The sequence below is a fragment of the Rutidosis leptorrhynchoides genome, chromosome 4, assembly GCF_046630445.1.
Source record: "Rutidosis leptorrhynchoides isolate AG116_Rl617_1_P2 chromosome 4, CSIRO_AGI_Rlap_v1, whole genome shotgun sequence".
Classification (NCBI taxonomy): domain Eukaryota; kingdom Viridiplantae; phylum Streptophyta; class Magnoliopsida; order Asterales; family Asteraceae; genus Rutidosis; species Rutidosis leptorrhynchoides.
Window position 1 is genome coordinate 29,215,950 of NC_092336.1, and position 15,276 is coordinate 29,231,225.

Genomic DNA, 15,276 nt, shown 5'->3' on the forward strand with positions numbered 1-15,276 from the left:
ATGGTTGACTCTAAACACTAGTCACGTATTCTTCAGCCGGAAGGTATGTTTTTCTTTTGAAAGCTGTAGTTTGGTTGCATATCTTTATATTATCCAACTCTTAACATTCAATAGTAGGCAATATTCTACTGGCTTTATTAGCATTTTAAGGGAAGGGAGTTATGCCTCATATCATATATATGTATACAACTAGTACCATTACAAGCCGCCGTATATAAATTTACTTTTTTTCTTCTCTTTCCTCAACATGGCAATGATATCAGCCATCACTATTACTGAGAAAATATTCCACAACTCTCGTTTCCTTTTACTCTCACACCTATCAACTACTGCTATTGGAAAATCATGATCCAACTGTTTCTTATACCAAAACCTGATTGGTTATGACTTATGTGGATGGATCATGGATCGAGTACTTGCCCCCACCACACCTTACATCAACCACTTCACCTGCACCTGAACTTGTTAAAAACTGGAATTATCAGACTTGGATTTCTAATGATCAACATGTTAGAATGTTCCTGTGCCCTCAAGTTCTTCAAGTCCAGATTCATGGATAAGTCAAAGTCGATTTCATTTACCACTACGTTCTATCTACTATATCATAAGCCTATTTTCATGATCCCACATCAATCCAAGGTGCACATTTGGTTGGGTGATGTTTATAAGCGTGGTTGTTTCTTCCTTTTGTTTTGAAAGGCAATAATTTGTTAAATAAAAGCAAGACTAGCAAGAAACTAGTAATTACCCGTTTTCCCTCCTTTTTCAAGCTAGCTTTTGGGAGTGAGTTATACACTTTGGTTTATTGCTTGGCATGAGCCTAGTATGAGATAGGTTCTTAACAAATGATATTAGAGAAACTCATCCTTCTAGGCGTGACCAACGAGGACGTTGCCTCTTTAAAGGTTTGGTATTGTCATGATCTCACATCGGTCTAAGGCATACGTTGGGTGATGGTTTATAAGCTTAGGTGTTCCCTCCTTTAACTTTTGTGAGTTAGTTTTACACTTTGGGCTTTGGCTTGGTATGAGCCTGGTACACGAGTCTAGTATGGGTTCATAACACCTCTTTTTGCCATGTACAAGGTGAAACTACACGTGATCTATGGGTTGCCCTAGAACGTGCATATGCACCTCAGACATCTTTCGAGAGTACACTTTGAAGACACAACTTCTCAGACACGTTCACCACTATCTCAACTCTTTTCGGACTCATGGCTTCGGATACGTACAAAGTCGATTTATACTTTCGCTGCCACAATGCTTACAACCGTGCATTTTTTTCTCGACTAAATAACAATAAACCACCTTGAATGTTCTTGGTTCCTTTTATACGCTCCTCGTATGCCTCCTGGTCTCATCAAATAGCATCAAATCCAACTCGAAACATTCTTCTATTGAATACACGATTTGGAGAAAATATACAGTAACTATACAGACTCATAATAGCAAAGGATCAAACGACTTAGCTCATTTGACAGTAGGGTCAAATCATTTCCATAAATAGCATTAGGCTCCTTGCCTTGTTTAGAGGATAAAACCGTTGTAGCAGCTCTATAAATTAAGCCTTTTGGTTTCATCGTAAAAACATAAAAATTTAGTTATTATATACTACACAAAAGATCACTGCAATATTTAAAATTAACACTCACCAAATCAACTCATTTTCAAGGCTCCTTGCCGTTGAGAGTAAAGCGGTCAATTTTGTTTCAAAATCATCAACCGTTTCACCCTCCTTCATGTGCAAATTATCGAGTCCCGTAAGCAAGGTTGCTAGCCGAGCCGATCTCACCCAATTTACTCCTAAATATAGTGTTTTGAGACGTACCATCCCACGCTTACTTTGGGCTGGTGTAACTCTTTATTTGCAATGCCATGTGTATCGGTTGAAACGAATATGCAAGAGCTTGTTTTGACTTCCTTGGATCCGATTATGCACCCAACACCTGGATTCGAACGTCTCCCATACGTTATATGCATCATCATTGACTTTACTTTACTTTGACAGCTAACACAGGATTATTTTTTAGTATCATAGCCGGAATTTTATACGTCAATGAGCCTGGTACCGTCTTTTTAATCCTCCGTTTGACAGCTTCAACCCGTTCCAATCAGACTTGTTTCAATAGCCCTATCCCACCGATAAAAAAAAAACAAGCTACTATCTTTCGATTACGGATCTAGGAACCGCAATCACGGGTGTCACTAGTTAAAAACTAAAAAATAAAATAAAATTTACACTATCCAATAGTATCACTAAAAAAAAAATACATTATCCAGCGTTATCACTAGTTAAAAAACCCAAAAAATTTCCACTGCATCGTGTATTTTACTGATAGTAGATCCGCCCTTGCTATCTTTACGGTTATCTTGTACATGTATCGGTTAGTCTCCTCTTCCGCCCTTGCTATCTTTACGGTAATCTTGTACATGTATCGGTTAGTCTCCTCTTCAACATGTACAAGCTTGATTTCTGACCAAATTTAAACTTAATCTTTATATAATTCCAACTTGATAAGCAATGAATTTTAATAAATCTTGAACCTCCGGAAAGAGTTTTGCACAAGCTTTTGGTCACCCTTTTATTCCGACGATTCACGAACGTCATAACTTGATTTAATTGTTTAATTGTTTAATTATTGTGTATATATATGGATTTATATATATATTTAACTTGAAAATATGATAATTAAATATCTCATTAAGTATATTAACAAAGTATTATATATATATATATATATATATATATATATATATATATATATATATATATATATATATATATATATATTCATACTACTAATTTAAAGAGTTTTCAAACAATATATATATTACTATTTAAATGACGTAATTAACTTATGTTAAAATGTATTTACATATAATGTATTACGAGTGTAAATACATCCTTACAAGTATTGAATATACTTTATAATATACCAATACATATAAAGGATAACTATACTCGTATTTTCGTTCAATTTCCTCAAGAATTCTACTTGCATTCATACGGTATTTTTATCCGTATTATACACAGCTTCTAGAAGTATTTACTATTGGTATATACCAATAGAAATCTGCAATTATTTGTGTAATATGTCATCCATGACCTAATCAATTTAATATGTCATGCATGACTTAATACAATTTAACTTATCTTAGATATTTTCACTAAAAGCCAAAATTATAAGCTTATAAATAAGGATCATTTTAACTCATTTTTACTCCACATTTTCTTAAACTAAAAACACACAATTGAATGCTCTCATATCATACTTTAATCTCAGCAACTTTCCTCTTCATAATCAAGGTAAAATACTTTCAAAATCCTTGTTCAATTCCTTATATAGTTGCTATCTTATTATACTTATAAAACTTGTAAAAACTAGAACTTGTTTTGGTGAACACCAAGCTTGTTTGAAAAACTAATATAATCTTTCTAACTTAACTCTAATAACACTTATTTATATGTATTATGATGTTATATTAAGTTAATATAAGAACTTATAACTTGTACATATGAAGAACACCTTGAAACTTAACATATATCCTTTCATCTCCATTCGGTAAAAAGCGGGTTGTTTTTGGTTGGGAATTAAAAACCTATCTTAGACTTTGAGTTCGAGTCTAAGACTTTAGAAATATGTTAATATATGTAAATAAGACTTCCAGTAAGTGGAAGTATTTTATCAAAAATCATATATTGGGTGGATGCCGGGATTTTTCCAAATCTGTCCACCGACACAAAAAGAGGGTAAAGCTCTAAAAATTACTACTTGGAATGAACTTTTCGAATTGTTTTTGTAAAATTAACTTCTTAAGGAATCCATAGCAATTTGATTCACTTTAAACGGATTTGTAATGAATATTTGGCGAGCAAAACAAAATCTGCTAAAATTAACGTTGTATGGACGAAATTTATATTATAAAAACTATATTAACCATATCCTTGTTAACTTTTCCTATATCCTATATATATATGGACATGTTATCAGTAGTATAACAAAATATTATAATCTTGGTTAATTCTGTGATTGTATATATGTATAATAATATTCTTGGTACGTCCTAACACAATAAGTATACAATACGTTTTGATAAATCCTAAGACAATACGTACACAATACGTCTTAGTTAATTCTAAGACAATACGTATATAATACGTCTCTGGGTTGATGCAAAGACAATACGTATACAATACGTCGTGGGGTAATTCTAAGATTATATATATATATATATATATATATATATATACCGATTATCGGACCGTTGGACTTTTCGAACTATTTGGACTACTAACAAAAGACTACTAACAATGGACTACTAACATAAAATGTTAAAAATTATTATATAAGTATTCTATGAACTTGCTTTATTTTATTCATATGTCGTATTATTATCTGAATCGTTATTATTGTTATAGGTTCGTGAATCCAAGGACGACGGTCATATTTTTAATAAGTTGAAAACTTATTATTAATATACTTTTACTACTGTGAGTATATAGTCCCATTTTTAAACTCTACAAATATTTTGGGATGAGAATACATGCATTTTATGTTTTACGCCATAGACACAAGTACTTAAAATATATTCTACGTTGAGTTGTACCACTTTGCATATCTTCCCTAATAGCTTGGTAACTAATATTTACATGTTGTAAGAACATGTATACGCGAATCCTATTGATAGATCTATCGGGTTTGACAATCCTAACCGAGCTAGTCGCTCTAGTATCGTAAACGGTTGCATAGTACTTCGTTTTTACTACACTTGGTACAGTGTAGGGAGATTTCATAATAAAGGGAATATGCTACATTAATGGTTAAGTATGGTTACCGAAGCGCTCAACAACTTATAGAATACTTTTATACACTTGCGAGTGTACATATATTTATAACTATGAAGTCTTGTGGTCTATCTTTATATCGATGCTAAACCTATATATCTCACCAACCTTTCTGTTGACTGTTTAAGCATGTTTATTCTCAGGTCCTTAAGAAAGTCTTCCGCTGTTGCATTATCTGAACAAGCTGTGCATGGAGTCTCATGTTTTTGTTTAAATGAAGTGTTGCATTCAATAAAACCTTCGTCATGTATTATATTCAACTTTTATGTCACGTGTGTAGTATTTGGAAACTGATGTATTATGGGGATTATTTCTTAAATAATCGCCCACTTGTTTAAAACATGCATTATGTATAATAATGGTGTGCTTTTTATGAAACGAATGCAATAATTTCTAAAACGTATCATATAGAGGTCAAATACCTCGCTATGGGACCAATGAATAACGTACTGCGTTTATAGTGATATGAACGGGTCGTTTCATGATCAACCGTAGAAGCTGATAACCTTGCTCGTTGTTTAATGTTTATTATCTAGCTTGTATATGTTCATAAACATACACAATTAACACGGATATAAATATGATGAACTGTACAGTATGGTGGGGAAATCTCCAACTTTGGTTTGTGGATTCGACTATTCGTTAAGAATAAGATTTATGATGCTATGTGATTAAGTTCACTATGATTTTGGAATCTCAAGTGCTTATCAGTAACACGTTTTTTTTCTTTTACAAACAATTTTGCGATAATTAATTTTCACGGAGTAATTATTATATTTAATATTCTATCAGGATTATTAAATTGGAAATTTATTTTGTGTCTAAATTTAAACTTACAACTTAGTTTAACTTTTTTAAATGAAAGATAATATAATATAATAAAAATGGTTGTATTAATCTTTGTTGATAGTTTGAGACGTAACACTAATTTATATATGATTTTGAAAATGAAATGTGAGGTAAGTCAATTCTGGACTAGAATAACGTTTGACTTTAATGTCCAAGACAGATTAACATCAAATCAGAAAACAACAAGCATACATAATTATATACCTATATCTAAAAGATAATATAATTATATACATAATTATATTATTATTATTATTACTAATAATAGCCAAAGGTGCCAATGTAGTTTTGGCTTTAAAATTGTAGTTTTAATAGCAATTAAGTCAACAAAAGTGGCTGGGTCATGCATATTAAGTTGGGCCTTGGGCCATGGCCCATATACTAGTTACATATAATATACACACATACTCTCACTGTTGTAAACGGCGTCCGTTGCGTCCGTTGCGATGCCCGTTGCGGCGTTTTGGCGACTTAATCGTTTCGACCCGTCCCGTTTTCTTATAAGCCGGTCAAAGGTCAGAAGTCAGGTCAAATGCAGGAAAAATTGGGTCAACGCCGGTCAAAAGTCAGAAATTCTGTTAAAATCGGTCATAAATCGGTCAAATCAATCAAAATTGACTTAGTTTAGTATTCCATTTTGTATTATATTAACGCTAATAGCAATTATAGGTACAAACTTGTCAATGAAGGTTTTTTTAGCTCTAAAATTTGTATAAATATATATTTATATATATATAAGTCAACATTAGTCAACATCCGTTTCGACCCCGTCTCGGCCCCGTTTTTTCCGTTGCGACGTTTTGAGGTCGCTACCGTTTCGGCCCCGTCTCGCGTCTTTTTTAACCTTGCATACTCTACATAACATAAGTACACTTAAAATTTTCATTTATTAAATTATGATTGGATTTGTGAGTTTTATATATACACACATACGTACACTTAAACTTTTCACTTATTTGCAATATGGACCTCTTCCATTTTCAGGATGAAAAGTACTCTAGTACTCTCTTTGTTCTAAGTTTAACAATAATATTATCAGCAATCATCTATAAAATCACAAGAAAAAACACTACTAGTGCACCTGAAGCAAGTGGTGCATGGCCTGTTATCGGCCACTTAAACCTTTTTAGTGGTTCATCCGATCTTCCTCATGTAGCTTTGTCATCTATGGCTGACCGATATGGACCCATCTTCACGGTCTGGTTAGGCATACGTAGAGTTTTGGTGGTGAGTAATTGGGAGATTGCTAAAGAGATCTTCACAACTCATGATGTGGCTGTTTCTGACCGTCCTAAATATCTCGCTGCAAAGATTTTAGGACTAAACTATGCCTCGTTTTCGTTCACTCCTTATGGTCCCTATTGGCGGGAAATACGTAAAATAATCTCTTTAGAGGTGTTGTCTAGTAGTCGGCTGGAGAAGCTTAAGTTTGTTCGAGTGTCTGAACTAGAAAACTCGATTAAAAGCTTGCGTAACTTTTGGAGCGAAAAAAGAGATGAGGAAAAAGGGAAAGTTATGGTTGATATGCAAAAGTGGTTCGGGGAATTAAATATGAATATTATCCTTAAAATAGTTACTGGAAAACGGTTAGGTGAAGATGAGAAGGAGATTAAAAGGCGCCGAGAGTTATTTAGGGAATGGTTTCATTATACGGGGCTTTTTGTCGTGGCGGATGCTTTTCCTTTTTTAGGATGGTTAGATTTGGGTGGACATGAGAGAACCATGAAAAGAATTGCATCTGAACTCGACTCGATGGTGGGGACATGGTTAGATGAGCATCGAAACGAGAGGGCTTCTGATGAGTCTACAAAGGAGAAAGACTTCATTGATGTGATGATATCGGCGGTCAAAGGTGATAACTTGGTGGGTTATAATAAGGATACTATCATTAAAGCCACCTCCATGGTAGGTAACTATTATTAGTTCATGTTCAGTCTATATATTTGGTTGAAAAAAGTCTTGATACACCTAAAAACACCAAACCTGCATACATGACGAAGCGTTATATTTGGCTTCTCTGGATATACGCAAAATTGCAAGATTGTAAAACCACCATTAACACTGTAACGTCACAAGTATGGAGTGTACTTTCTAAGCAAAAAAGTGCAATTTTCCTGTGACATGGCAAAATCAAACCCTCATTAACACTTGTGTTTTGTGTCAAATTCGAGTAAGTTCCACCAGTTTTTTATTTTATTTTTTCTTTTTGATTAAATATAAATAAAATATATATTACATAAAATAAATACATATTAAATAATAATAAAACCTACAATAAATAAAAATTATTATACATATTAAATAGTGGGCTTTGCCAAAATAAAATAAAGAAAAAGGTTTGGGTTTTATCTTCTTCTTCCATACAATTGAAGCAACCACCTTCAAGATGCAGCCATTTTTTTAACAATAGCTTAAAAATAATAATAATAAAAGGATTAAATTAAAGAAGAAAAGGTCAACCAATCGAAAGAAGCCACGTCGCCCTGACGCGTTCGTTTTTTTCCGTCGATTTCATGACTGACGCCCCTAGCGCGTCAGCCCAGACGCTGCGTTTATGGCATCAGATGGTGTCATCGACGGAAGCAGTTTGACGCTCGGTTAATGGTGATCTAATGATCACGAGTCGGGGCAAGTCGGTCGGGACCCTCAAGGGGTGAGTCAGTCAACTCGGAGACGACTCGGGGTTGACCAACGTAGACTTTTAGTAGTGTAATAAATATTTGAAAAACTTTGACTTGACCGAATTTGACCGACTCAGGCCCGACTTTGACCTGACTTTCTAGCGTTGACCGACCTTTGAGGTGTTTTTGTAGGAAATGGGACGGGTTAGTCACCAAACAGACGCATCTCCCGACTAAGCCGACTTTTACAACAGTGTATATACATAAGTAGAGTTGTATTTAGTAATGCTTATTTATGATTCGAGTGGCCAGTTTAATAGGTCCAGCCATTTGCTTATATGATCTGGAGATAACTAGCTAGATATGCATATTTTATTTGTTCTATTTTTTATGCCTACTGATGTACATAGTTATTTATGTAGACTCTTATAGCTGGTGGCATCGATACTATGAGTGTGATGCTTACCTGGACGCTCTCGTTGCTACTAAACAACCGAAGCACCCTCAAATTGGCTATAGAAGAACTAGATATGCATGTGGGAAAAGGTAAACAAGTCAACGAATCAAGCATAAACAATCTTGTATACCTCAAAGCTATAATAAAAGAAGCATTGCGACTCTACCCAGCCGGTTTCTTAGGAGGACCAAGAGCTTTTTCAGAAAACTGTGTTGTAGCTGGTTACAATGTCCCAAAAGGCACTTGGTTACTAATCAATATGTGGAAGCTGCACCGTGATCCAAACATATGGTCCGACCCATGTGAGTTTAAACCAGAGAGGTTCTTAACTCCAAAGCATAAGGACGTAGATGTTATAGGAGCGGATTATGAGCTGATCCCTTTTGGTGCAGGAAGAAGGTCTTGTCCTGGGATAGCTTTGTCGCTTCAAATGTTACCCATGGTTATAGCCACTGTTTTACAAAACTTTGAGTTATCAACACCAAACGATGAAGATATTGATATGACTGCGAGCATTGGAATGACAAATGCAAAGGCGACTCCTCTTCAAGTTCTAATAGCCCCACGCTTTCCAGAACGACAAATAGATGTTTAAAAATGTGCGCTTAATTGTTAATTTCGACGAACATAATTATATGTTATGTGTGACTACTAATGTGTTTAGCATACGTCTTAAGTACCATGGAGTTCATAACTACTAGTAAGTTAATGCCTCTGTTTTTGATTATCTTACTGATCTGGGTAACTAAGAGTTGGAACTTAGGAACTAGTATTTGGTCTTCGACATTGTATCATTATATGTAATAAAAATAATTATTATACATATTCGTGTGCGTGCGAGCATGTGTGTTTACATTAAGCGAATTAGTGTAATCTGTGTAGGTTTGTAGTTTTAATCAGATTCAAGTTGTTTTTTTATTTGGACAAGGTTCTTGTTTCAAACTAATGCAAACCAAATTCAAATTTAGTTTGATTTGGGATGAAACTTGAAAGAAATTTCAAAGCGACAAACTCACGACAACAACACATACAAATGCCAATGTTAGAGGCAGAGGCACAAGAACAACACAAGCCAAAATAGTTCGTTACATACAACCGAAAAACATACTTGCGCTTTTAACTCAATGGCCATAGATATGTGATGGAAGCCTTGGGGTCAAGAGTACCTTCAACGGAACCTTTTTTGGAATAGTCATTCCAGGACTTTCGGTCATGTCCACCGGGAGACCTCCAGGTTGACCCAAATCAAAAGAATGAACAAGACGGGCCAAAGTCAAATGAAGCACTTGAAGCCCAAACGTGACTCCAGGGCAAGAACGTCGACCTGACCCAAATGGCATCAACACAAATTGTTGTCCTCTCAAGTCCACATGTTCATGTTCTGAACCCATAAACCTCTCGGGTTGAAATTTACTTGGTTCAGACCACACTGTTTCATCCCTTTGAATCTTCCAAACATTAACAATTAACCGAGTACCAGCTTTGACATGGTAACCAGCAACAGTACAATCTTCCATGGCCTCCCTTGGTCCTAGTAGTGGGCCTGCCGGATAAAGACGCAAAGTTTCTTTGATTACCGCTTGAAGAAAAGTGAGGTTTTTGATGTCGGATTCCTCTACTTGCCTATCTTTACCTACGTGCTCGTTTAGTTCCTGTTGCAGTTTCTTTAGAATGTTGGGATGGTTTAGCAATAACGATATCGCCCAAGTTAGTGTCCCAGCCGTAGTGTCGCTCCCTCCAAGAATCAATGCCTATTGTATCATATCAATCATAAACACATAGAATGTTTTAACGCGTGATCATTAGCTATCAACAGTTATTGTTTTAAAAATATGTTTAGAAGAAATATCTTAGGCCTAGTGGTATCTGGGTAATCCTTCCCGATTACGGGTTGAAATTTCATTTGGTATGATTCTATGGGTTTAGGATGTGACAATGTGTAAACGGATAAAAATTTTCTAGTTTAGGCTACCCGGGACGGCTAGTATTTTTACTCAGATGTACGCGGCTTAACTGGGTTATCCTGTGACAGTTTCCAACCTTTTCTTTGACGACCTCTTGTAAGGATATCAGGACCTTAACCGCTAGACTATCTTGTGATGGTTGACGTGACACTGTATTTGTGATGGTTGACGTGACACTGTATATCGCTCCAATAACTTAAAAATGTAAATATTACTTACTAAACATGTAGACTTGATGCTAGTATCCACATCATGCTCAGTACTTGAAAGTTTCCCTTCTTCTGCAAGTGACAACATCACATCTATAAAATCCTTTTGTTCATCTTTCTTTTCTTCTAAATCAAGTTTCCTTTTTCTCTTATGTTCATCAAGCCACCCTCCAAGCACCAAATCAAGATCTTTTGCAGTCTTCTTCATCTGCTTTTCATATCCTTGTAAATCCAACCACCAAAGAAAAGGTATCGCGTCAGAAACAACAAAAATCCCAATCAACCGAAAGAAATCGCTTATCGCCTTTTGACACCTTTCCGCCTCATCTCCACCACCTCCAACACCAAAGTACCTTTTTCCAGCCACCATCATCACAACTATATTCAACATCATATGTTCTAACCATTTATTCAATTCAACAACCACCGGTTTACACGAATTTTTCATCCATAAACTGTACAATTCGTTAATCCCAGAGTTAATCTCTGAGGCTCGAACATCTTTTAGCATCTCAAGGCGTCGGTTAGAAAGAAGCTCAAGAGTCGCGATTTTTCTCATTTCGCGCCAAAATGGAGTGTAAGGAGCGAAACCAAACACAGCGTAATTATATCCCATGTGTTTAACAGCGGCGGTTTTAGGCCTAGACGCAAGTGCTTTGTCATTCATAGTGAAGCAGTCTTTTGCTACTTCCCAATTGCTGACCACAAAAGCGCGACGTGTACCTAGGCGGATGTTGAAAGCGGGCCCGTATTTGTCTGCCATGGCTCCTAATGTACGATAGAGAAGTTGGTCACCACCACCAAGTAGGTGCAGGTGTCCGATGATCGGCCATGCCCCACCAAGTTCGGGAGCTTCATTCGCCGCTGATTTGGATTTGGTTCGAAGCGTAAATGTGTAGAAGAGGGACAATAAAGAAATGAATAGGAGAAATAGTTCGAGTGAATAACTCATTTTGTAGGTCTGTAAGATTTTTTTTTGATGTGGTTTAGAGAAGATATGACGAGATTATATATAGAGGAGCACGAAGTACACGCATATAAATTAATGATTCAGTCACATGTATTTAAAGGTTTGAGATTCTTTGACATATGCATTTTTAGGGATGAAGTGATGAAACATGCCTTAATTTCATAGTGTCATGAGACTTGAGGCTTGGTTTGGTTGAAACTTGATGTTCCATGTGAGGTAGGTAATATAAAATAAATTAAATTAAAGATTAAAATTATATAAATATAAATAAATTATTAATTTACAATTGTCTATCAATTTATCTATTTATAATGGGGGATGATTCTAACACACCCTTTTTTGATCCTCACACACCTATTTTAACCTTTTACTCTTCTAATAATACTCCATTTTTTTAAATTGGTGTGTGAGGATAAAAAAGTGTGTGTGAGAATCATCCCCCATTTATAATATCATATAAATCTTTAAAATAATGATGTCATAAATAAGGATTATTTAAGTTAAATTTTTTTTTAAAGTAAATAAGAAAAATCTAAGCCTCCATGATGATGTCATTAATATAACTAATTGTATTTAATAAAATATTAACTGTTATAAAATATCTAGATTGTGTTATAAAATATCTAGATTGGATGTTAATTTTATTATTATTATATTTCTTGCATAGTAATATTTTATACTATAAATAGACATGTATGGTAACCATTTAAGGTGTACCATTTCTCTTGAAATATCAATATCAATATTTCTTCTCTCTTTCTTCTCTCTTTTTCTCTCCTTGTTCTTATAACCATTAAAGGTAGTTATAAGCCTACTGAATTATAACACGTTATCAGCACGAAGTGCTCCATATAATCAAGGTTTATCTAAGCAAGCACAAATCACTAATCAAGGTAAGAAATTCTTTAACGATATCTTCTATTATTTATTAGTAAGGTCAATGGCGGAGCTAGTAGGGGGACTTTGGGGTGCCCAGCCTCCGCTAATCGTGTTAAGAATATAGAGTACTAATTATGTATATGGCGAAAAAATATTTGAAGTCCGGTCCTGGGAATTGCAGGTGGGGTTTGGTAAAAGATTTAATAGACACGATGAGTTTTTATTATCTTTTTGTTAAAATCCCTTAACTAGTGTATTCCACACTCTTTTACTCCCTCAAATTTTATAATATAAAAATTAAACCCCAAATGTTAATGTATACATAAGTACTCCGTTTTTGTTATAAATGAAACAGAAATCTAAATGTCAATATATCACATATTTCAACCTCATATAATTTTATGTTGTTTACACTAAAAATCTAAGAGTCAATTTTTATCACTATGTCTCACATGTAAGTTTACACTAAAAATAATTTCTCAATTTTCGCTTTTCAATTATGATACTTTTTATGTTGTTCGATATAATTTTATATTTCTATTTAAAAGTAAATGAAGCCTCCCTTAACGGAAATTCCTGGCTCCGCCTCTGAGTAAGGTAAATATTATTATCATCATAAGTAAAATTATATTTCTGCAATCTAACTTTTACTAACTTCACTAACATTTATATTTATGTTATTTAAGTTATATATATGGTCGGTTATACCACCTGAATTATAATTCCATAATCTAACTTTTACTAACTTCACTAACATTTATATTTATGTTATTTAAGTTATATATATGGTCGGTTATACCACCTGAATTATATTTTCTGTAATCTAACTCTTATTAACTTCACTAACATTTATATTTATGTTAATAAGACCTCATGATTGTACGCAACACGTCATTTGACAACACGGTACTTTATGTACGCAACACGTCATTTGACAACACGGTACCATGGGTCAAGATTAATTCCGATCAATACGAATACGATGGGGTCTTTATATGTTATCTAACATTTATGATTACTTATGCAATTAATCATTATTTATTTCATGCATACTAATGTTTATTCTTAAATTTATAATCTTAAAAGTTAAAATAAAATAAAAAGGTAGTTTGTATTTTTATTAAAAGTAAATCTTAAAAGTTAAAATAAGAAAAAGTAGTTTGTACTTTTATTAAAAGTAAATCTTAAAAGTTAAAATACAAAAAGTAGTTTGTATTTTTATTAAAAGTAAATCTTAAAAGTTAAAATAAGAAAAAGTATTTTGTACTTTTATTAAAAGTAAATCTTAAAGGTTAAAATACAAAAAGTAGTTTGTATTTTTATTAAAAGTAAATCTTAAAAGTTAAAATAAAAAAAAAAGTAGTTTGTATTTTTATTAAAAGTAAATTTTAAAAGTTAAAAAAAGGAGATACAAAACACACATACACAAAATGCTATTTTTCTTTCTCATTTTCAAGTAACCAAAATACTTGAAATCTATAATTGGGTTCGGTTTTGGTGGAAATAAGGAAGAAGAAAAGATCCGTTAAGTAGAAGGTATAGATCGAAGCAAGGTTGGAACTTTGGGTGTCTACCGTTTAGAGGAACTCTTCTTTGAGTTTTCAAATTCGATTTTCAAAAGGCTACAAAAGTTGTATTCTAATCTTCTCTCGTTCGATTTCGTTAATTTGTTTTGTTTACTAAAGTTTTGTACAATGATCCGTGGAAGAGTATGATTTTATAAAGTTTTAAAAAATGCTTCCGCTCGCTTTGAATTAGTATCATACTCCAATAGGTATTTGGTTCACTATCTAAACAAATTTGATTTACATAATCCATTTTCTTAAAAGAATTCACACTATTTATTTTATGATGAGAGATTATATGTGTTAATTAAGATGAAAGAGAAGTATAAAGAAAAGAAACACTGCATATATACTTATAAACAAACCAAATAAAAAGGGTACACAAACAAAGCATAGTAATGTAAAACTATTTTCTAATGCCTAATTGTCTAATAATAAAAGGGACACTAACTTGTCTAATAAAAGGAACTCTGATTTGGCGGTACAGAGCCAAACCTTCTAACCTTGAAGATAATGTTCAAATCTTAGAAATGAGACGAAGATTGTTTCAAAGAATGAGACAAAGATTGCTCGGTGTAATTGACTTTCAAAAATAGAAAAAATAAGTAAGGAAATGAAAATGGACATAAATTATTTATGTGTATACAAAGAGCCATAAGCATTATATTAGACTGTTTCTAACCGTGACGGTGACATCAAAGGCAAGTGATGTACTTTTTGGTGATGTGGCAAGGTCAAGAGACGAAGTTAAATAAATGGGGAGTTAAAAAAAATAGTCAAATTGTTTCAACGAACAAGGGTTCAATTGGATGTCTCTTAAAAAAAAAAATCCAAATTTCCAGTTATTTGATTTAAAAAAAAAATCCACGGGTACGGGTGATGGATCCAATGGATCCGCATCCACGACCCGCGGGTGC

General features: G+C 33.8%; 2 protein-coding genes across 2 annotated transcripts; one reads left to right on the forward strand and one right to left on the reverse strand.

Moving 5' to 3' along the window:
• The first annotated feature begins 6,609 nt into the window (after positions 1-6,609).
• LOC139904643 (cytochrome P450 CYP82D47-like) lies at positions 6,610-9,602 on the forward strand. Its single transcript, XM_071886577.1, has 2 exons — positions 6,610-7,599; positions 8,738-9,602. The coding sequence occupies exons 1-2, from the start codon at positions 6,658-6,660 to the stop codon at positions 9,365-9,367; spliced, it is 1,572 nt and encodes a 523-aa protein (XP_071742678.1). The 5' UTR covers positions 6,610-6,657; the 3' UTR covers positions 9,368-9,602.
• Positions 9,603-9,801: 199 nt separating this feature from the next.
• LOC139843266 (xanthotoxin 5-hydroxylase CYP82C4-like) lies at positions 9,802-11,897 on the reverse strand. The gene is made up of 2 exons (XM_071833334.1): positions 10,956-11,897; positions 9,802-10,523 (listed from the first exon to the last, which is right to left on the reverse strand). The coding sequence occupies exons 1-2, from the start codon at positions 11,895-11,897 to the stop codon at positions 9,894-9,896; spliced, it is 1,572 nt and encodes a 523-aa protein (XP_071689435.1). The 3' UTR covers positions 9,802-9,893.
• Between the last annotated feature and the right edge of the window lie 3,379 nt (positions 11,898-15,276).

Excerpts from the sequence above, each read along its gene's own strand:
- LOC139904643 (XM_071886577.1), top strand. The coding sequence starts at position 6,658 with ATGGACCTCTTCCATTTTCAGGATGAAAAGTACTCTAGTACTCTCTTT. Across the intron at positions 7,600-8,737 it reads TCATTAAAGCCACCTCCATG|ACTCTTATAGCTGGTGGCAT; the intron begins GTAGGTAACTAT and ends TTATTTATGTAG.
- LOC139843266 (XM_071833334.1), bottom strand. The coding sequence starts at position 11,897 with ATGAGTTATTCACTCGAACTATTTCTCCTATTCATTTCTTTATTGTCC. Across the intron at positions 10,524-10,955 it reads GCATCAAGTCTACATGTTTA|GCATTGATTCTTGGAGGGAG; the intron begins GTAAGTAATATT and ends ATGATACAATAG.